The sequence below is a fragment of the Tupaia chinensis genome, unplaced genomic scaffold (genome assembly GCF_000334495.1).
Source record: "Tupaia chinensis unplaced genomic scaffold, TupChi_1.0 Scaffold000238_1, whole genome shotgun sequence".
NCBI classification, from domain to species: Eukaryota; Metazoa; Chordata; class Mammalia; order Scandentia; family Tupaiidae; genus Tupaia; species Tupaia belangeri.
Window position 1 is genome coordinate 5,131,429 of NW_006159716.1, and position 22,341 is coordinate 5,153,769.

Sequence of the window (22,341 nt, forward strand, 5' to 3'; positions counted from 1 at the left end):
TACAATTTCTGGGTCACTGTGAAGATTTTTACTTGTTCCAAATGGCAGAGTTATTGTGATACTTCTAAAGCTCTTTGAGAGCTACTTGGTCAGGGTCTTCTTCTGAAGAAAGAGCCCATGACAGGATTTATACAACTGATACCAATCTCCAATGGGATTATAAAGAACTTTTCCTAAAGGCTTTTTCAAAACACTGGTAATTCTGGTCTTATTAATACTAAGATCTTTACCCAGAATTATCTGTATTGATATTTAAGGAGATGCTGGATTCTGACTTCAAATCCTGGGTTCTTTCTTTTATCAAATTGCCTTCATTTTTCCTGATATTAAAATTGTATTTTTTTAACACATAGTACCATTTCAGTTTTTAATTTTTCTTTTAACAGTTATGGAATACTTTCTGGAGAAGACATTGGAAATGTCTTGTAATATCTATTCTAGAGGATAGTAGTCAGGATCCCCAGCTCTAGGGGTCAATCCAGACTTATCTAAGCAAATTGCTGCCTATCTTTCTCCTGGTGACAGTGATTGATTTAAGGGTGAGCTCAGGACCCAAGTTAGTCCCTAATGAAGCTTAGGATTTTTGTTTAATGATTAAGGAAGAAAAGTCCTTTGTCACCTAATTTATGAATAAGGAAGTATATATTCTTCGTCGGAAAAGTCACGATGCATATTTGCATAGAAAAACAGAAAAAATATGTCATTATTTTTCTGATGACCAAGTAATATCAGGGCATTTGGCGGCCATTCTGTAGCCACAAGGAGAGGCTAATTTCTACCACCTAGAAGACAAAGCAAAGATATGGGCAAAAACTAAGTCCTTTGTGGTAGCATTAACCTTTTGGGTCATTCCTAATGTAAATCCTTACCTATTTCAGTTACATGAGCCAATAAATTTCTCATATTTTTAAACCAGTTTTGGTTACATTTTTTATTACCCAAAACCCAAAGCAAACTCACTAACACACCATTTAATTTTATATAAACAATGAGTTTAATAAGCGTGTTCTGTTTTATGTCATTTAAGTAGTCAGTATAGCTATTGAATAGAAAAGATATCAATATTGCTCCCCAGAGCATGAAAACAAGGATGACACTTGTTTTATGAAGGAACTTCAAAGTACTTAGAAAATTGTTAGATACTTACTTGATGATTAGCCATGTGGAAGTCCAGCACGTCAACCACTGCATCATCTGCCAGCCCCTCCTCTTCTTTCTTATGGCCACCACCTCTCATTGCTGATGTCTAGTTCTCACGTAGTCTGTCTGCTTGGTGAAGCTAGGTCTTATGCAAAATATGGAATTTTTTTGTTTTTTGTTTGTTTGTTTTGGGGGAGAGGTTTTTTGCTACAGGGCGTGTGTGCTCACCAGAAAGATGGAGACAGAGAGACAGAAAGCAAGAAATCACCCCCCGGTGGGTGGGGGGGGGATGGCCATGCTGCAATCCCTTCTCTTCCATTCTCCTCTCAGGATCTTAGGCATGCACTCACATGCACCCAGCGTGAGTTTAAGCCACCGAGTCCAGGACTCAAACTGTATCGACTACATGGGAGTCCAGTAATGTAACCATTACGCCAACTGCTGGTCCCAGATTTTAAGTTAGACTAGGAAATGTAGTTTTATAGGAAGTCAAATAGGAATGGGGGTTGTCATGAGAGCTGAGTGACACCTTCATTTCTGCCACATGTGCCAAGTACAGGGCACTGTTCTAGGAGAATGGAGCTGGGAACAAGAAAGACAGTGTGTCTGGCTTTGAACAGGAGAAGGTCTGGAGGGAAGCAGATAACAAACAAGTAAATAAATATAATTTTAAGTAATGAGAAGTATTATTAAAAAAAGTAAAGTAACTGGCTGGAGATACATATGTTAGTTTTGATAAGGTGTCTAAGGAAAGCCCTTACGAGGAGACAGCATTTGAGCAAAAATTTGAATGACAAGAAGCAGGGAGCTGAGACAAGAACATTCCAGGTAGAAGGAACAGTGAATTAAAAAAGCTCTGATGTGAGGATAAGCTTGGCATGTTGGACCAATAGCAGAAGACCACTGCAGGCAATGGGAGCATGGCAGAAGATGAGGTCAGGTGAGCAAACAGGGACTAGATCCCACAGGAACTGAGTTATACTGAGAATTTTGGGATGTTACTAGAAGGTTGTTAAGTTGGGGAGTTAATGTAACTTATAAAGATTCCTCTAGCTGTTTTGTGGAAAACACCATGAAAAAGGCAAAAGTAGAAGCAGGGAGACTGATTCAAAGCCTCATGCAGTTGTTCAAGCAAGGAACCACAAAGGCTTGAACTGGACTGGTGGTAAGAAGAGTTGGTTAGAAGTGGTCTGGTTCCTAGGTAACCTTAATGGAAATGCAGACAGATTGGATGTTGGGGTCAGACTAAATGAAGGGTGCTGCCTCGGTTTGGCCTGAGCAACTAGGTGAAAGGTGGTGCCGTTAATGATGATGTGTTTAGAAGCTAGGGGATTGGGACTAACATATGGCATTAATTGTTACATAGCTGGACTCCCACATAGTCTATCATGGTTCAAGTCCCAGGCCCAATAGCTTAAAACTCACTCCGGGCATGTATGCATTCATGCCCAAAATCTTGAGGGGAGAATGGAGGAGAGGGGATTGTGGCATGGCTATCCTTCCTGAAGGGTGATTTATCGCTTTCTGTCTCTTGGCAAGTACATGCACCCTATGCCAACCTCCCCCACAAAAAGAAAAACTGGGGGATTGAATGACATTACATAGGAGAGAGTGTGATAAGAAAGAAAAGAAGATTAAGAACTGAACCCTGGGACACTCTAATATTTGTAATTTAGGAAAAAGAAAAGGAAACATTCATATTAGCTTTTGAGGAAAGGTGAAAACTAGCAAAGTGTGCTGTCCCCATTTCCAAATGAATAAGTGTTTCCCAAAGGAGACAAAGAGTCTGTTGTGAATGCTTCCTCAACTCAGAATCTAATGTGACAATCAATGCTTTGGGTTCAGTGCAGATTCTTGATGGCTTTGGCAAGGGCCATCATACAGTGAAAATGAATCATACAGAGGAAAGAAAAAAATGGATGCAGAAAAGAGAGAGGGCCAAAAGCAAAGAGCAGAAGAGGGAGAAGATGGAGGGCTGACCTGAGACAGGGGCAAGACAGTAATAAGGGGAAGAGCAGAGTGTACAGGGGACTTAGTGATGGGGTGTGAGGTAGTTGTTTGTATCTGTTACAAGGATAGCCATCAGCTCAAATGGAAACTGGGGAGAAGAGAAAAGAATGCACAGAAGTTTGAAGAAAAGGCAGAAGGTGTGAAGGCTTCATCTCTTAAGAGTTGAAAAGTGATTTTTGTGAGAGAGATAATAGGATTGCTTGTTTGTAGTAACATCCGTGGTTATTAATTTAAAGTAAGACCAGTGATTTAATTGCATGTTTTCACTCAAAGCAGCCTTTAAAAAATATAATGCTCCTGGGGCCAGCAGGTGGTATAGTGGTTAAGACACTGAACTCCCACATGGTCAGCTGTAGTTCTAGTCCAGGACGTGGCAGCTTGAAACCCATGACAAGGTGACATTAGTGAGTGCCCAAAATCCTGAGAAGAAAATGGAGAAGAAGGGATTGTAACATGGCTATCCCCATTGAGGGTGGTTTCTCACTTTCTCTCTCTCTGTCTCTGGTGAGTGCACATCCCTATAGCAAAAATCTCTTAAAAAAAAAAAAAAAAGAAAGAAAGAAAGAAAAAGAAAAAAACAGCCAAACAAACAATGCTCCCTATTTGTTTTATAAACCAAAGGAAACAGGTTCTGGTGCTGGGAAATATACACCTGGGAGGAGAGAAGACTAGAACATTAGCACATTTTGACAGAGATATTTTCAGGAGCCAGGATTTTGTGATGTCCTGGAAGCTGACATCTGTGTGTGAGAAAAAAAATTTGCATTGGACATCTTACCACTGAATTCCTCCTCCCATGGTAACCCTGAACCCTGTGCCTCCCTTTGAGGACAACGCCAAGAGCCTTTCATTAATCTATAATAGTATCTGTCTACTGGGAAAAATGTGTCACGACTTTCCCAACAACCCGATAGTACCTTATTATTAGTTATCTAAGAAACTCATGAGGAGTAAGATGAGCAAGCCTTAGCTGAACCAGGAACTGCCACCCTGATCACTTGCAATGATAGTAACACATTTGTGGCACTTACAATGGGCTAGGTACTACTCAAAGTAATTTGCGCATTTTCACCCTTAATCGTCCCGGCTCTCTCTGAGGTAGGTATCATTTTTATCCCTACTTTACAGATGAGAAGACGGAGGTAGAGGTACTGAGTGACTTACCCTCGTAACCTAGAACTTGCACCGAGAGAGTCTTGTGTCAGAATCTGGGGTCTCAGTCATGGTCCTACCTATACGTACTGTTCTCCTTAGTTCTTATTGTCACTTCTGCCTCTTCTAACTAGGAGATGGTGTATATGACCCAGTTTTGGTGGGATTAAAGCAATCAGACATGATTTACACTTGTGTTTTTATGCAAATTTTCCAGTGGCTGAAGACAATAATAGTGTATTTAATTCTATGCAAGTTATTTCATCTATCCAAAAATTAGAGGGTTCACGGCAGTGTTTATGCTACATTTACTTTATTCTAGATCCACCATTTTTGTACTAAATATTACTGTTAAGATATTGATTGTATGCCCAAGTTCTGGAGTATTGCCCAGATTTAATTACTTCTTTTTGTATTCTTATTGCTGTTAAAGCTTAGTTGTTCACCAGGTGTGCATTTCCTGCTAAGTTGATGCTATTATTTTTCTCCTTTGCCACAGGTCATCATTGCCCTTTCAGAAAAACACCGTTTACATATTCCTTATAGGAACTCCATGATGACCAGTGTCCTAAGAGACAGTTTAGGAGGGAACTGCATGACAACTATGATTGCAACGCTTTCTTTGGAGAAAAGGAATATTGATGTATGTTGGTTCTTCTTACTAGAAACACTAACCTGCTTTTACTTTGCATGATAAGGAATGTGTGTGCATGCATGAGAGAAAGAGAAAAGCACCATCAACACAGTCTCATTTTGCCATGTTCCCCTTTTCCCAGCCCTCCAGCTTTTCAGGATCTTAGGCTTTAGCACATGAACCCAGTGTGTTTTCAAGCAGACCCTGAGACCCTGGGATCCAAACTCACAGCTGGTCATTTGGTTTCCAGCACTACAGTTCAGTTTGCTACTGACCACCACCATGCTGGGTCTAGTCAGGGTTTTTGTGCTTTTAGGTTTTTATCTCCTCAGCTGGGTTAACACAAGCCTTCAGAGGTACATACCCTATGGAGTCTATAGCGTCAAGTTATTTGTGAGCACTGTAATAGCCACATATAAGAACCGACTTCAAATAACGCAGGATGGTTTGGAAAAACCTCATATACAAATTTTGAAGGCCTACTGAATGGATTGGTTCTTAGCTAGAGAAATGAGAGGGATGGCACTTTAGCTTCTCTTTCAAGATTTTGCTCTTGATTTCTAAGATCTGCATACCTTGGAGGTATCCAAAGATGTATCCTTGGACACGTCACTTGGTGCAGTACCCAGGACACTTTGGCAGAGACTGGCGCTGACTGGGCTTTCCTGCGTTGCCTTAGAGCCAGCTGATGTTATGTGTATTTCAGTCTATTGTGTGGGATCAAGGCCCTCTCCAAAGGAGGAATGCAAGAAGGATCAATCCTTTGGTTATAAGATCCCTTGAAAAGCCTCTTTTTATGATCTGTTACAAATATTTGTTTTCTAGTCTTTCATGTTTGTGTGTAAGGTACCTGCTATGAATACAATTTATGTATGAAATTTATACACAGATTTAATATATCCATAGTTGAACATCACATACCAGCTGTCACTCAGGACTTCAAGATCTCATATATCTTTGGCATTGGTCATTTTATTAAGCCATATCAGGATTTTGATTAAAAAATCATTTCCTTGATGGGGCCAGCAGGTGGCATGACATTTAAGGCTTTGGACTCCCACATGGCCAAACATTTTTTAAAAATAAAAATATTTTTAAAGTTATTTTTTGCTTTTTTAGGAGTCTATATCTACCTGCAGATTTGCACAACGAGTGGCACTCATAAAGAATGAAGCTATTCTTAACGAAGAAATTGATCCCAGATTGGTAAGCAACTTTTAACACTATGTTTTTAAAAAATCAAAATATAAAGGTAAGCTGAAATTTGGTGATGGGGGGGATTCTTACTCTGTACTAAGCAGTGTTCTAAGTGCTAGAAATGTATTATTTCATCCAATCTTGAACAGCTTTATGAATCGGTGCCATCTCTCTCAACTTTACATATAACACAATCAAGGCCCCAAGAGGTTAGGTAATTCCTCAGTATCACAGTGCTCATAAGTGGCAGAGCCAAGATTCAAACCGAGTCAGTTGGATTCAAGAGTCTGTGCTCTTACGTACAGTTGTTTCACCACAGAGAAGTGCAGTGAGTCCTGAAGATTCATACAGCAGAAGCATACACCACTAACTTCAAATGCAGGTCTTAACCATTTAGAAAACATCAGCTTAACTTTCCAGAGACAAGCATAGACCACCTTTCCTGAAAGCTTCTAAAGAAAGACAAGTCCTAATGGCTATTAAATAGAACTATATTTTACATAACTATCTTGATATTTATTCTGATTTTTTAAATTATCAGTTTGATGCATGGACAATGTGCAAGCTTATGGGGTTTTGTTTTTTTTTTTAATATATATAAGTTTATTTACTTGCTTCTTCTCTAGTAGAGAGAAAGAGAAGGAGAGACAAAAAGCAGATGTTTTCAGTAGGGTCCTAATGCCATGATCTACCCCCAGCCTCAGCCAGCAAGGATCATGGACACATGCCCAGCATGTACAGGAAGACCTTATGGCACAAACCTGGGACCCTCCTACATGGTCTCTACATTCAAAGCATTGTGTTACTGCTGTGCCACTCTAGCCGGCCAAGCTTCTAGTTTTATAATAATAATTTAAAAAATCTTGTTTTATCAAAGCATACTTTTAAATTAAAATTCTTTTTACAAATTATAGAATTCAAGTATATTTTCTCTTTTTTTCTCTTTTGTTAGTTTTCTGTAAATAAAATATAATACTGAAACAACTCATGCCAAATTTGAAAATGTTGAAATGAAATATCTCAATTTTATCAAATTCCATAAGTAAGATTAAATTACTTTTCAAATCACTCTGATTTTCTTATTTCTCTATAAGATAAACTGGCATAGGCTTAGTAGTATGCTATTAAAAATATGTGAAATCTTACCAATAGTGCTTCACTTACAAATTTCTCAAATTCAAAAAAATTCCAAATTCACTGTTATCCATATTAATTACTTTCTTTGATTGTTTGCCCTTTCTTGTCTGATATTGTCCTATTGAAGGATAAAGGGAAAGGAGAAAGGCCGAATAATGGAGCCATCTGTTTTATCCTGCTCACTTCAGAAAGCACCAAGCTCTCCTACTGGATTCTCTTTGGGAGAAATCAGTGGGCGAGGCAGGATCTGTATCCAGGACAGGCCCTGGTTAGATACCGGCATCTCACAGTGTCTCCGCTGGAAGAAGGAGATAGACCGCAAAGACATGAGTCAAATGGAATTGAATTCCTAGAGTGCATTTTTCTGCTATCTCTCTCCTTCCAACAGCCCTATAGTATTACTGTGCACAATGGAAAAGGTAGCACTGGAATTATTAGCCTGAAGACAAAAATTAATTCATAATTTAAGGAAAACAACCGTGTTAAACATCAGAGGGTTTTCTGTTTTATTTCTAATTTGGCTAAGGAGACTTTTCTTTGAAGTAACTTGAAGAAAGGTAAACATTATCATGTGTTTGATGTAGTCTGTGAAAGATTTAAAGAAAAGAGAAATCAGGAGTCAAAAGCTAATAGCTGATAATTGAACAAATGTTGAGGTCTTCCTGGTGCAGAATAATCTTGTAATTGACAGTACTGTTCCCTGGTCTCTTTATAATTGCTTCTAAAAAATGACACTACTGTTCATTATTTGAAATACACAGAGCTTTTCTGAAGCACAAGTGACAATTGAACATTTTCTGAAAACCGTCCCAGACACAACCTAGGTGGGATTTCCCATGTCTTATTCTCAGCATTTAATGACAAATGTGGAACCAGTCCTACATGATCTGTATCACAAGGATTTGCCTTGTTTCTTTACAAGGATTGGTACTTCAGAAAGACAAAGTGATAGAACTGTGGAGAAGGCCAGTTTGTGGTGAATATGGGCCAAAATCTTCTACAAATGGTTCTAATTCCATACTACCTGCAGTAGGTTGATGGGAGGTGTAACTGTAGTAATCTCAAAACTATGAAAATCTGGCTTAGTTTTGAGATTTCTACTTAATAACACATAAAAAAAATTCGATATTATATTTAACTTTGAAAACCTTAGTAGAAGTAGAAAATATGACATCACTATTAATTTATAAAAGAGGGTACAAAGAAAAGACTCACATAGTTCTCATCTAGGGACTTTTCATTCTTCCTATGTTGATGATTCTGAAAATGGTTTTGAAAAGAAGCAAATAAAATTCACACAGTCCTGTTCATTTAAATAAAGTTCAGGGAGCACTGACATATTCAAAATACTTAGTGTCATGTTCTTTGCGACTTCTTATTCTGTTGATGCAGTCGAAATAACCTAAAACTCACCTATATAAAATTTTGCAAGTATTTTTGAAAATCAGGTCTGAAGTTGAAAGGAATCAAGAAAATTCTTCAGGACCCAGAAACAAAACTGGGGGTGCTGTTGTTCTAGAGAGGAAGAGTAAATGAGATTTTAACAAAGGACTACAAGTCAAAGCCCTGGGACTTTGTAAGGCTTATGCTGAATCTAAAACATCTTCTATCCATGCATTCCCAACATAAAACTAATGAAAGGGTTAAACCAAAAACAAAATTTATCCACTAGCAAGGAGTAGCTTAATTACCTTAGTAGAACAAAAATTAGGCCCTTAGAACAGAAATTGTTCCTCTGAAAGTGAAACTCTAGGGTATACTTATATGTGTTTGAAGTTCAAGTTTACATAACTCCCTTCATCTGCCAACCTCTAAACAAAGAAATTAGGAAATAAACAAAGCTACCAAAAGTAGAGAAATGAAAGAAGAAATGAAGGAAGGGAAGGACCAGACCTGATGTGTGTGTGCTCATGTGTGTGTGTGTGTGTGTGTTAAATACCAATAATCAAAGAAGAATAAAACCTACAGTTAGTCTACTAATTTTTGTCGTAGGTATTTTGCATTGTGATCAAGATCATTAATATGTGGTATCATGATCTACCTGTGTTTTTTTCAGGAATTTAAGGATAGTCTATAACTGGAAAATATGTAAACTTATAGTAAAAGAAAAAAATGGTTAAAATAAAAGCCAAATTTAAGATAATGATATGGAATTCACTTAGGGAAGGTTATAGAGGTAAAGGCTTCAAAAGAGTCTGTAATGTCTTATTTCTTAAGTAATGAGTACATGGGTGTTCACTTAAGATATAATAGTAGGTACAAATATTCTTTTATGCCTTTTTGTATATATGAAATGGGTTGTACTAAAAAACTAATCACATGAAGTAAGGTGATTCATCACATTCACACAGTGTAAAAGAAAAACTATAAAATCTCATCACTAGTTGCAGAAAAAGTATTTGATAACCTTAAACATTCATTTACACTTTGAAAAGACTCATCAAGTGATGCATATGTGAATATCTTTAAACTGATATGGGTATCAACCAAAAATTACAGCAAACATTTTATTTTAAAGGTGAAATGTTAGAAGGAATAAGACAGGCGTGTCTTAAGAATTATACTCGGAAGGCCAACTCTGTGACACAGCCCTAATATGCTGCCTGAGAGAAGCCAGGTCCTATATGGCAACTGAGGTTCAAATCCCTGACTCAATCAGCTTCAAACATGCTAGGCATGTGTGCAAGTACCCAGGATCTGATAGGCTGGAAGCCTGGAGGAAGGCGATTGCAGTGTGTCCAGACTCCATGGAGGGTGCTTCTCTCTCTCTTTCTCTCTTTCTTTCTCCCTCTCTTACATATTCTCACATGAGTATGCATGTACTTTATCATGAATAAAGACAAAAATTTAAAGAAAAGATAAAAAGTTTAAAAATAATTATACTTGTAAGTCCTAGCTAGGACAATAAAAAAGAATAAAATGGAGGAGAATTAGAAAATAAGAAAAAAATGTGTTTTTTAAAATCTGTTATTACTTACAGACAATGTTATTTATTATATAGAATACCTGAGTATTTAATTATAAACAGAACTAAAAAAGTTCAAAAACTTATTTGGTACCTAAGCAATACATGAAAATGAATTACCTTTCTATATAGCAAAAGCCAATAAGTAGAAATCTTTCTTTTTTTATTTTTTTATTTTGGAGAGGTTTTTGCTATAGGGCACATGTGCTCGCCAGAAAGACAGAGAGACAGAAAGCGAGAAATCACCCCCCAGGGGGGGATGGCCACGCCACAATCCCTTCTCCTCCATTCTCCTCTAGGGATCTTGGGCACACACGCACACACGCCCAGCATGAGTTTAAGTCGCCGGGTCTGGGCCTCGAGCTGCAGTCAACTACATGGGAGTCCAGCGACATAGCCATTACACTAACTGCTGGTCCCAAGTAGAAATCATTTTAGCAAAAATTCCACTTCCAGTATCAACAAAAAATTGTAAACCATGGTATAAAATCTAATTAAAAGCATGCAAGACATTTACAGGAAAAATGATACATCTTTATTAACAGGAATCAGTGGAGAGTATACCATGTTCATTGATGAGATTATTTAATGTTGCTAATTTAATAGAATTGACCTTTTTTTATTAATTTACCAGCGAGTATGTGTGCTTGCTAGAGAGAGAGCAAGAAGAAAGATCACACACCCTATATGATGAATGGTCACTCCACAATGCCTTCTCTTTCATTGCTCCCTCCTTTCAGGATATTGGGCTTGTGCACAAATTCACTTGGTATGTTTTTCAAGTCACTGTATCCAGGACTTGAACCATACAGTTAATTCCACTTAAAATTAAAGAAAGACCATTGGTTGTACTTGATAATCTAGGTCTAAAATTTATATTTATGTTTATATTTTTATTTCTTAAATATAAATTTAAAATTTTTAAACTTATTTATTTTCATTATTATTGTTGTTTATACATTCTTGGTAGAATGTATTTATTCTTCTACCAAGAATAGCTAAGTCTGTTTTGGAAAAGAACAAGAAGAGAGGTCTTATCTTATCTAGATACCAATGTTTAAGTATCATAATTAAAACAGTGTGATATTTTCATAAATATAGTAAAACAGACAAGTGCTTTCAACCAATAGCTCAGAAAGAGGCACATTTATATGTGGAAACATGTTCTATAACAATTATAATAGCAAATCTTGTATAGTTTACCACATTAAAAATGAATTAAAATTTTATTTCTACTTCATATTTTTCACAAAATAAAATTCACCTAAGTGTGAAAAGCAAAACTTTAATTCTTGTAAAAGATCATATAGGAATGTACTACTATGATCTTGAGTAAGATAGATTTTCTTTAAAAGACACAAAAGGAACCAACCCAAATGTCCATGAATAGATAAATGGATTGAAAAAGCATGACACGTATACTCCACAAAATACTATTCAGCCATCAAAAAACAAACAAACAAACAAAACAAGACCCTGGCATTTAATAGAAAGCAGATGAATATGGACGATTTATTGCTGAATGATGCAAGTCAGGCTATGAAAGAGAGACATTGTATGTCTCCACTTAACATATACTGACTGTCCACACTCTGTGGTAGAGACTGAAAGACTAGAGGGCATAAAAGCATTGAAAATTGTCCTGGACACTGGAGACAGTGTGGGAAGAGGGTGGGAGAGGAGAAGAGTGTAGGGAGAGAAATTAGGGAGGAAAATTAGGTAAGATATTTGTGGGACACAGAAATGGTTTATTACCTATTGATAATAACATGTACAGTATTCTTGACTTGTCTGAGGTATATTTCATGTGGGTAAATTATCTTTATAAACTAAATTAAAATAGCAATTGAATGTATAAATAATAATAAAATAAATTATTTTTTTAAAAAAGACAAAAATACAAATAAAGAAGTTGTTAATTATATTGAAATTCAGAACTTTCATTTAACAAGAACACCATGAAGTGAATAACATGGCATAAATTGGAAGAAAATAGGTGCATTGCATAAGCCTAATGAAGTATTCATATCCAGAATATATGATGAAGCCTGTAAATCAATAAGGATTTTTTAAAAAGATAGTTGAAACATGTGCAAGAACAAGAATAAATAATTCTCAGAAGAAACCCAAACAACCAGTATATTTATGCAAAGATAACCAGCCTCACTAATAATCATGAAAATGCAAACTATTAGAACTAAATGAGGTATCATTTTAGACTTACCAGATTGACAAACTATGAGTCAGTATCATATGGGGACAAAAAATGTGGGGAAATAAGAATACATATATGTGTGTATGTGTGTGTGTGTTTGTATATATACATACACACATACCTGCATGCATATATGTATTTATATCTGATGGGAATATAAATTGTATAACTATCCTGAAGAAAGGTTTAACAATGTATAATAAAGACAAGATGCACATACTCTACAACCAAGAAATTCTAGTTCTGAGTGCACAGTATAGGGGAACTTGCACGTTTTCAAAAAGATGTATGATATTCACAGCAACACTGCATCAGCAAAAGTAAAAACCTTCAATGTCCATCAACAGGAGACACAGATAAACAAATTGTGATATATTCTTTTACTGAAATACTATATTCCCTTGAAGATTAATGAACTGGAACCACATGAAACAGCATAAATAAGCTCAAAAACATAATGTAAAGAGAAAAACAAGTCACGATTACATGCAGTAATGTAACATTTACATAAAGTTTAAGGCATGCAAAAATAATACCATACATCTCACATTATTGAGGGGTACATCCATACATATGGAGTAAATATATGAAAACATGCAGGGAAATGATACCCTCTCAATACAGTATGTCAGACACCCCAGGAAGAACGGAAGGGGATAGCAGTCGGGGGTTCCAGTTATATCAGCAGTGTTTATTTGTTTAAAAAGAAGACTCTAGAACTACTTCAGCAAAATGTTAAGATTTAACAAAACTGTCTGATAGGTATAGACTGCCTTTTATATCTTCCTCTATACGTTTTTATATCCTTAACATACTTCTTCATTTTAAAAGATGCATGTATCTTTTAAAGCAAGTTCACCTTCTTGCAAAGTTGACATTCACTCGCCCTCCTTGCCGTTTGTAGATGATCCTACGCCTACAAAAGGAAATCCAGGAACTGAAGGATGAACTGGCTATTGTCACTGGGGAACGGAGGACAGAGGCACTCACAGAAGCAGAGCTCCTTCAGTAAGCCTACAGGCTTTCTTTTTTTTTTTTTTTTTTCCCCTTTAACAGTGAAAGTTTGTGTTAGCTTCTTTGTTGGCCCTAATGTTACGAATTCACCTCAAAGCGCTAAGGTCTCCAGGGACAGTCTGAAATTGCATTTAGGCGCCAGTTAAGAGTGGCAGCTTTCCATGAAAAGCTGGATAAGGCTGGCAGTGTTTTTGCCGCCTCAGCTTTGAGGAAGTGAAGAGCAGAGTATAAAGAGGATGGGAATATCCTTCTCCTGCCACAGAGGCACTCACAGAAGCAGACCTCCTTCAGTAAGCCTACAGGTTTTTTTTTTTTTTTTTTTTCCCCTTTAACAGTGAAAGTTTGTGTTAGCTTCTTTGTTGGCCCTAATGTTACGAATTCACCTCAAAGCGCTAAGGTCTCCAGGGACAGTCTGAAATTGCATTTAGGCGCCAGTTAAGAGTGGCAGCTTTCCATGAAAAGCTGGATAAGGCTGGCAGTGTTTTTGCCGCCTCAGCTTTGAGGAAGTGAAGAGCAGAGTATAAAGAGGATGGGAATATCCTTCTCCTGCCAGCTGAAGAGAGGGATTGTATAATAGTCATGCAATTTTAAAACACACACACCATCCACTCTTAAGCTGTGGATCTCAGATCTGAGAGGAATTCAAGAAACATCCTTTGTATTAAACAACATCTTACTGCAAGCACCAATTTATCCCATGCCAAAATAAGCTCTCTTCTTTAATAAATAGATGGCTCATATATTATAGTTCAAACACTCGACCTGGGAATGAAAGCAGGTATTCAGGTCTTTATGCAAGTGCGGCATCTTTCAGAGCCTTTAGATTTGCAGCCATGTGGCAATGAGAGTCACAATGTGGCTCTCATTCAGTCTCTGGTCATGGGCCACCATGGTGGGCTTTCGTGTCATTCCTCGCTGCTTATTAAGCATTCATGGTGTGGTAATAATGGGCTTAGAAGGCAGTGGCATGCTCTATTTCCAAGTAACAAAAAGAGCTGCACAGACTTGTCTAAAGAGCTACCGCCATCTCACCTAACTTTCCCTCAGCAGAGAAAATGGTAGGGCAGACAGACCATAAAAGTACAGTAGTTTTCTTAAATTATCTCATGGCTGCCCTGAGGTAGGTTTAAAGCTTAAGAAGCCCAAAGCACAGTTTCTGTTATACACAACGCTTTCACTCTTCCAGGATCATGTTTCCTAATTCCGTTAATAGAACACCATATTTAACATGATAGGTCTCTAAATATTTCCTTGAAAAACCGCTTCATGGCATATTTGCAATTAAGGTGAAATAAGTGTACAGGCAAAAACCCACCATTTTAAGACTGTCATATCACTTCTGGAAATAACTTGAGTCTATGGGGCTGGCAGGTGGCGGGGTGGTTAAGGGCGCTGGACACCCATATGGCCAACTGCACGTCAAGTCCTGGACGTGGTTGCCTGCCTTCTCACTTTCTCTCTTGAGCTCTCTCCCTCTGTCTCTCACTCTATTCCTCTCTGGTCAAACAAAAATAAATAATTAAATGGATAAATAAAGTTAAAGTTAAATAAAATAATTCTAAAAAAATAGAAATTATTTGAGTCTAATATCGTAGATATTGAGAACACTAAACTGCGAATTTCTTTACTCTGGTGCTCCTTTCCTCTCAGAAAAGAATTATCAAGTATTAATAGTATCTTTGAAAATATTTCTGCAGGCAGCCTGTGGAGTGGTTGTAGAGGCAGCTGTATTTCATATGGCTGACCTTGAGGTTTGATTCCCAGACCCAGCAACTTTATAACAACAGCAGGCACGTGTACCTGCCCAAAATCCTGAAAGAAGAACTAGAGAAGGGATTGCAGTGTGGCCATCCTCTCTGGGGGCAGGGAGGGGTACTTTCACTCACTCTCTCTCTCTCTCTCTCTCTATCTCTCTCTCTGTCTCTCTCCAATGAGTACACACATCCTCTAGCAAATTTAAAAACATTTTTTTTTCTTTAAGTCAGGATCCTGCTGGGAAAAGAAAACCACTCTAGACCTTTCAACAAAAGAAATTAAATGTAGGAAATTGATTGCATGAATGATGGTGTTGCTCAGAAGCTAAATAGGAAATGATGCAGTATCCCAGAAATCAGTTACAGCAGGAGCTCCTATACCCCTGGGACTGGAGAGACAACAGGAGAAGGCCACACCACAAAACCAAAGCGCTGGAGTGACCAGCAGGAGCTAGACCATAATGAGTGCTTCCTGACAGGACTTGTGGCCACTGAGGAGCCACAGGTGCTATTTGAGACATCAAGGTTGGGGGAGGGGGTGTGGCAGTCTTTGGCTGCTCCCTCATTCTCCTTCCAGTCTTCCACCAGTGCCTCCCATTGGCTAAACTTAGAAGCCAGTTGCTAGAGGATCAGGGAATGTAGTTTCCTGTGATGCGAACGGGGGAAAGGTTAAAATTATAAGTAGGAGCCACATATCAAGCAAATAGCAGTGCTTTCTCCAATTCCTGAATATGTTGTATGTTGCTTAGGAGGCTTAGTTCAGAATATGATTTCAAATGTGGTGGTTTCATTATATCAGACTGAGCAGTGTGCTCAATGTGCACCAAATCTAGAGAATCATAGAAGTGGTTTTAAAAAAAAACAAGATTCTCTAGCTGCACCTAAAACAAGAAGTGGATTTCTTGAGACACTAGAGGCTTCAAGAGTTCCTAAGAGAGAGGAAGGTGGGGTTGAGATGGGCAAGAGGAAAGAATGGACCAAGAAAGACTTGGTTACAACATGATGAAGGCTACCTGTCTAGAAGCAGACCCTGGAGTAGAGAAGAGCTAGAAAAAGCCAGCACACATTTGGCAGAGCTGTGTACTGGTAACGTTTGCCCATGAGTCCTTCCTTTGTTTACACACTCCTTGTCCTTGGTGCTGAGGATGGAGAGATGGCAAAGGGCCACAGGTAGCTGATAGAGGGGGACCAGGTAAGAGAGATGAGAGTCTAGAAAAGATGAGCTCGCAATCAGAAATAATGAGAAGCAAAATATGAGGACTTCCAAAACTCTGAGAAAGACAAGACTGTGGATGGCAGCATCATACTGTCAGGGGGTACTGTCTCTTTGTCTCCCTGTCTCTCAATATTTTTCTCTGCTCCTGTTCATTAAATAAATAAACTTAAAAAAAGACTTCAGAATAAAAGAGCTACCAAGTGTTAAGCCAAGTGGTCATATTGTAGAAAAATTTTCAAAATATAGAAAATTATCCCAAAAAGTTACTAGAGAGGGAAAAAATTATGATTAAAAATCAAGAATCTGAAGTAGAGCAGAGTGATTATCAGAAATTCTGGAAACAAGAACTTCTAGTACTTAAAAGCAAAACAAAGAATTTTAAGTGTATATTTTTATATCTAGTTAAAACTAGTATCCAAATGTGAGGATGAAATAAAGGCATTTTGTAGACGTATACATTTTGAGACAGAAGAATTACCACCCTAGGTCCTTTTCTCATAGAACATTCACAGAAGTTGGATGGGTACTTAGAATAGAGAGTAGTAAAATTGTGACAACAGATTAAAATGCCACAGTGGGGGCCAGATAGTGACAGGGCAATAAAATGTGATGCTCGTGGAAAGGGCTCATGATCCAAACATGAAACCTCCTTGGTTACATCAGACGCACATTGGCCTATGATCTGGGGTTGGATGAAGGCTGGGAGTGAACTCTAGCATCAAAACTCTGGGGGGTGGGGGGTCAGGTAGGTTGGTGGTTAAGGTGCTGGACTCCCACATTGCCAACCATGGTTCGAGTTCCAGACCTGGCAGCTTGAAAATCATGCTGGTTGTGTATACGTGCATTCCCAAAATCCCAGGAAGAGAATAGAAGAGAAGGAATTGTGGGGTGGCCATCCCCCCAGGTGTTGATTGTTCACTTTCCCACTCACTGTCTCTCTCTTGTCTCTTTCCAGTGAGCACACGTACCTTATGGCCAAAGCCTTTAAAAATACATAAATAAAAAAGATCTTGTTGGGAGTTCTCTCTCTGTTTCTCTCACTCATGGAAGAAATAAATAAACAAAAAAGATTAGTTCCTTCTCTTCCATTTATATATAAATAGAAAAAACTGAAGGATTCTTAGATCTTGGATTGATTTCTGTTGATCCATAGATAACAAATACACAAATGTCAATCCCAGCAGATTCTACATAGAGTATATAGGATTGCCATTAGTTTGAGGGGGTTTTGGCACTGTTATTTAATTCATTAATTTAACATTTATTATTATTCTGGCACTCACTAACTCTACCCTAGGCCTTGAGAGAACATAATGACATGCAAATCCTCCATCCTGTTCTCAAGGGACTCGCAGTTTATTGGTGGTGACAGATGTGAGCACAAGTCGTGATGATGCAGTATGTCAGCATTATGAGAAGACATAAACAACACACAATGAAAACCAAGAGATAGTAATGACTACTTTCGAGCTCAGGAATCATGTGAAACTAGTTTATATGTTATTGAATAAGCCTCAACAACTCCAAATAAAATTACTTTTCTGCTGTCCAAAGAAGTATACTTTTGGATATTAGGAAAGTCATGATGCATTTTTGCCTAGAAAAGCATAGAAAAATATGTCACGACTTTCCCGATGACCTAATATGTAACATGGTGTTTTATTAGTGATTTCTGATCAGCAGTTACAGAAGAAAAAAGTAAACCACATCCACCCTGCCAAAGCAAAGCAATAGGGTTCCACAACAACCCAGAGAATTTGGTGTTTGTTCACAGTGACACCACAGATTATTCAGATAATTTGTTTTATTCCTTTTGTTTTTGTTATAGAACTACCACAGACTACTTTAGCAAAGAGAAAAATATAATTATTAAAAGCACTAGAATGAGCAAATTTTGTTACATCTTCTTTATGACACTTAATATTGTGTAATATTTATATTATGTCTTTTACTAACTTGCCATTTTTCCCATAAATGAATATTTCTGTGTAAAAGTTCTTTTTTTTTTTTTTGAGAGGTTTTTGCAATAGGGCACATGCACTCGCCAGAAAGACCGAGAGAGACAGAAAGCAAGAAATCACCCCCCAGGGGGGATGGCCACGCCACAATCCCTTCTCCTCCATTCACCTCTCAGGATCTTGGGCAGGCATGCACACACGCCCGACATGAGTTTAAGCCACCGGGTCTGGGACTCGAACCACAGTCAGCTACATTGGAGTTCAGCAACATTGCCATTATGTTAACTGCTGGTCCCTAAAAGTTCTTGAAATACAATCAAGTTTTCCATTCACTAAAGTTGTTGCCTTTGTGTTTTGCTATAATTAGTTAGGTTGAATGTTGGTACAATCTAAATTTCAGCAGTCCTTTGTCATCTTTGAAAGAGATCAGTTAAAATTCACCCCTAAAGTAGAAATCCTGTTTAACACCATTAGTCTGTTCTTTGTCTTCTAGGGTCACTGGACATTTACTCAGAAATGTGAATCAGCTTCAGTCTCTCCAGTAGCACCCAAACTCCCCAGGTGGTGGAAGTGGGAGGGGGATAATGGTGCTGGAAAGAGGAGGCTTCCCACAGTTTGCTAGGGCAGAGGACAGAGGTCCCAGTAACAGATATGCTCTAGCTCTAATCAGCTTCTCTGTCCTGCTGATTCCTGAGCTTAGGCTGACTGGCATGCCATAAGGACATTCCTGTCAGGGATTCTCTGAAGGATGTCAGGAAGCAGATAATTTAGAAGATATGGTATTCTGTGTAGCGTGCATTGGGAAGTTTGGAGATATATGTTAATATCTAACCCTATCAAAATTTTTGAACCATTTCCCAACATTTCAGTGCTCAATGTAAATATTTGTTGCTTTGACTTGGATGCTTTAATTGAAGAGGATTTCAGATGTCAGCCTCCAGTTGTTGTGATATTTTTAGTTTACTTTTTCTTTTTTTTAATTTTGGCCTGGGTAAGTTTGAAAAGAGACAGCTGGATGAAGACTATACAGCCAAGTTAATGTTTATAAAGAACTTCTTGGGTGAAGATTTGATTATGCTTGATTCTCTAAACACACACATCTTTGTTCCTTTGGCAAAACAATAAGCCTGTAGATCTTTAGCGAGGAAGAAGCATTATATCCTGGCCCAAATCTGAGTGGATTATTTTCTGTACAGCAACATTTTCCTTCTCAGATGGAATTGAATTGGAGCTCACAGACTCAAATTTGCCCAAAGCGTCTGTAATGTCAGCATACTTTTCACCATCTGGATCTTTTTCTAACAGAAAACAAAACAAAAAAACTTCATGTAAATCAGTTAATCTTGCAACCTGAATGTATTGAGTATTGACTAGATGCTAATCATTTTAATAGGTGCTTTTGGAGGCTCAGGAGTATAGGATACAAAAAGTAATTCCAGGGACCAATAGGTGGTGTGGTGGTTAAGGTGCTGGACTCCCCCATGACCAACCATGGTTCAAATCTCTCTCTCTCTCTCATCACCAGGGCACATGTGCCCTATAGAAAATTGAAAAATAAATAAAACTAAGTAATTCTTTAAGAAAAAGAGTAATTCCAAGTAGTTAGAGTTTTATTTGGGAAATCTTACACGTACACAGATACACACATGTGTGTGTGTGTGTGTGTGTTTGCCTTTGTGTTTTGCTATAATTAGTTAGGTTGAATGTTGGTACAATCTAAATTTCAGCAGTCCTTTGTCATCTTTGAAAGAGATCAGTTAAAATTCACCCCTAAAGTAGAAATCCTGTTTAACACCATTAGTCTGTTCTTTGTCTTCTAGGGTCACTGGACATTTACTCAGAAATGTGAATCAGCTTCAGTCTCTCCAGTAGCACCCAAACTCCCCAGGTGGTGGAAGTGGGAGGGGGATAATGGTGCTGGAAAGAGGAGGCTTCCCACAGTTTGCTAGGGCAGAGGACAGAGGTCCCAGTAACAGATATGCTCTAGCTCTAATCAGCTTCTCTGTCCTGCTGATTCCTGAGCTTAGGCTGACTGGCATGCCATAAGGACATTCCTGTCGGGGATTCTCTGAAGGATGTCAGGAAGCAGATAATTTAGAAGATATGGTATTCTGTGTAGCGTGCATTGGGAAGTTTGGAGATATATGTTAATATCTAACCCTATCAAAATTTTTGAACCATTTCCCAACATTTCAGTGCTCAATGTAAATATTTGTTGCTTTGACTTGGATGCTTTAATTGAAGAGGATTTCAGATGTCAGCCTCCAGTTGTTGTGATATTTTTAGTTTACTTTTTCTTTTTTTTAATTTTGGCCTGGGTAAGTTTGAAAAGAGACAGCTGGATGAAGACTATACAGCCAAGTTAATGTTTATAAAGAACTTCTTGGGTGAAGATTTGATTATGCTTGATTCTCTAAACACACACATCTTTGTTCCTTTGGCAAAACAATAAGCCTGTAGATCTTTAGCGAGGAAGAAGCATTATATCCTGGCCCAAATCTGAGTGGATTATTTTCTGTACAGCAACATTTTCCTTCTCAGATGGAATTGAATTGGAGCTCACAGACTCAAATTTGCCCAAAGCGTCTGTAATGTCAGCATACTTTTCACCATCTGGATCTTTTTCTAACAGAAAACAAAACAAAAAAACTTCATGTAAATCAGTTAATCTTGCAACCTGAATGTATTGAGTATTGACTAGATGCTAATCATTTTAATAGGTGCTTTTGGAGGCTCAGGAGTATAGGATACAAAAAGTAATTCCAGGGACCAATAGGTGGTGTGGTGGTTAAGGTGCTGGACTCCCCCATGACCAACCATGGTTCAAATCTCTCTCTCTCTCTCATCACCAGGGCACATGTGCCCTATAGAAAATTGAAAAATAAATAAAACTAAGTAATTCTTTAAGAAAAAGAGTAATTCCAAGTAGTTAGAGTTTTATTTGGGAAATCTTACACGTACACAGATACACACATGTGTGTGTGTGTGTGTGTGTATACACGCACAATTATATACACATATGTATGTTTATATTTATATAAAACAAAGAACAAGAGAAGAATAAAAAAATAAATGGACATTGGGAATTTTAAAACTTAATTCCTATTCTCTTTCTGCTCATATTAGTTTTTTAATGGCTCCCTAAATGTAACTCTCTTTATGTGTAAAGCGAGAGAGCTTAACTCAACTCTATCTGTGCCCTTTCAGCTCCATGTTTTTTAATTTAATATCAGTTTATTACATATACTTTAATACACTTTTTCCTCACATGTTAATAAAAAGCTACATGATTATGTAGGAATTCAGAAACAGGGAAAGTCACTATAGATGTTACCTATAGAGTAAGCAGAATCAACTTTAAAAGATGTCAAAAGAGGGACCAGCAGGTGGCATGGTAGTTAAGGTGCTGGACTGCCACAGGACTAACCGTGGTTCAAGTCCCAGACATGGCAGCTTGCTTTCTCACTTTCCCTCTCTCTTTCTCTAGTGCACGCATGTACCCTATAGCAAAATGTTTAATTTATAATAATAATAAAGGATGTGAAGAGAAAAAGGACATCATTCAACAAAGGTACCAAGAGAGAATGAGCAATGTGTTGAAAGTGGAGGACTTGGGGTCAGTAGATAATAGCAGGAGATGAGAATGGGGGCTTGCATGTAGCAAACACTGGCTAATGAGCTTCTGAATGTAAAATGGCCTGGCAGGAGCCTGAAGTTCTCATCCAGGAACTGAAGGACAGGATTAGACAGATACATACTAATTCATGATATGTTATGAATACTGAATGCAGAAGAGCTAGTATTTTATCTAATGGTGACTAGAAAACTTATTGTGGTCTGGAAGTATTATAACTCATTTGATGACTGCTATGTTCTTTCTTTATACTAGGCACAGTTCTGGGTTTGGAAATGCAGACATGAACAATATTAAGTCCTTGTTCTCATGGAG

At 37.9% G+C, this 22,341-nt stretch overlaps 1 protein-coding gene across 2 annotated transcripts in view; it reads left to right on the forward strand.

The window, feature by feature from the left end:
- KIF6 (kinesin family member 6) overlaps positions 1–22,341 on the forward strand; it is a 485,408-nt gene that overhangs the window by 174,816 nt on the left and 288,251 nt on the right. For both annotated transcript variants that reach the window (XM_006148609.2, XM_006148610.2), the window contains 3 exons: positions 4,802–4,945; positions 6,056–6,142; positions 13,355–13,458. In XM_006148609.2, the coding sequence (XP_006148671.1) occupies positions 4,802–4,945; positions 6,056–6,142; positions 13,355–13,458 (335 nt within the window). The remainder of the gene's footprint in view (positions 1–4,801; positions 4,946–6,055; positions 6,143–13,354; positions 13,459–22,341) is intronic.